Source organism: Bison bison, unplaced genomic scaffold (assembly GCF_000754665.1).
Source record: "Bison bison bison isolate TAMUID 2011002044 unplaced genomic scaffold, Bison_UMD1.0 scf7180017862345, whole genome shotgun sequence".
Taxonomy (NCBI): Eukaryota; Metazoa; Chordata; class Mammalia; order Artiodactyla; family Bovidae; genus Bison; species Bison bison.
Window position 1 is genome coordinate 9,027 of NW_011492917.1, and position 1,521 is coordinate 10,547.

The following is a 1,521-nucleotide window of genomic DNA, read 5'->3' on the forward strand; positions in this document are numbered from 1 at the left end:
GAGCACATCCATTGGGAGAGAAGTCACTGAGTATTACTCCTCTAGGAAGTTCACCTCAGGGTGTGCTCTGGTACCCTCTCTCATGTGTTCTGCAAGCTCTCATGTTATGAGGTGCTGGCACTGCTCTTGTCCCCACCAAACCATGGGCATGATGACACACGGCCCTGGTGTTTCTCAGCTGTTGTTTTAACAAGGTCACCAGCATAAATTCAGTGAAGTCAAGTCCTGGGATTGCATTCAGCATGGAGCTGGACCCGCTGTGGTGCTACGGAGCAGCTCAGGCTCTGTCCTGGCCCAGCCCCCTTGTATAGGAGCCCACAAAGTCTACAGCTACTAAAGCTATACCTGCCATGAATGAGAGAGCCCTTGGTTGTTAGTTCAGATGCTCAGTAGGGGCTGAGGTTACAAAGCTGGTCATGGGTGTAAGACCCTGGCTTGTGTTGCTGCAAGGAGAGTTTTCAGCTTTTCCTCTTTATTGCTGGGATTCACCTGTGCTTTCTGCTCCATCTGTGCGTGTGGCCAACTCACAGGTGTCTTCTCCTGAGGCTGCCCCAGAGCTCAGGATTCTGCTGATTGTGGAGGAGGTCGATGGGGGAGGCCATGGCTGGGGGCTCAAAAGGTCCCAGGCTGGATAGAGTTCTTTGTAGTCCTTGGATAGCAGAGGCAGGCACAAGGGACAAGGGATGCAGTGGGCTCATTCTCTGGGCATCATTCAACAATGACACTCTCTCTGTGGTGGTTCACGCTTCCTCCACAAGCATCTTGTTTATAGACCTCCTCCCTCACTCCCGTCCCTCAGGATGTCTCCTCACAGCACATCACAGTCCTCTGCCTGGGTCTGCTCTCCAAACCCCACATTTCAGCACCCAGCCCTTGTCTGTATTGCTGGACATGCCTCTAAGGCTGGGTGGGCAGGGCTGGGGTCAGTACCCTGTGTGCAGGTCTCACTCTGTCCTGCTGCCACACACTGTTTGCCATGTTCTCTTCCCACAGAGAATGAGACTCTCCTGTTCAAAATGAGCTCCCCCAGTGAGGGGCTTCCTTGGATATGGAGACATCTCCTCACTTTCATCTCCCCGCAGGGTTGCAGGCCCAAACCCACTTCCTCTCCTCTTCTTTTTCCTTCTTTTTTCTTTAGTCTTACTCTACAGAGCAGGAATCTTTCTTGTCCTTTCAGATTTCCAAGGGCTTCTGCTAGTGTTCAGCTGGGCTCTGTGAGAATTGTTCCATTTCTCATTCATTTGTGGAGAGAGAGATGAGCTCCACATCTGCCTAAACCTCTGACATCTTGATCCTTCAGTCTCTATTTTAATTTTAAACTAGCTATGGTCATCAATTTTCTGTAAATCTTTAAAGATATTCACTGAGAATAGCAGGTAAAATTACTTGTTATTTGGTATCTTTCAGCTATGTCTCCACAAGACACCCAGGATTTGATGCCAAAGAATCCAGCGTTAGAGGATGTATTCCCAAAAGCAAACCTAGGAATGTATCAAATATTTCACCTCAGAAACTTAAATT

The 1,521-nt window shown here is 49.1% G+C and overlaps 1 protein-coding gene across 1 annotated transcript in view; it reads left to right on the plus strand.

Annotated features, from left to right (window-relative positions):
• The window catches only part of LOC104983387 (putative protein ZNF720), a gene marked incomplete at its 3' end in the record, with an annotated part of 10,532 nt that extends 9,015 nt beyond the window's left edge, over nt 1-1,517 (plus strand). The window contains exon 5 of the mRNA XM_010832844.1: nt 1,408-1,517. Within this exon, the coding sequence (XP_010831146.1) occupies nt 1,408-1,517 (110 nt within the window). The remainder of the gene's footprint in view (nt 1-1,407) is intronic.
• Between the last annotated feature and the right edge of the window lie 4 nt (nt 1,518-1,521).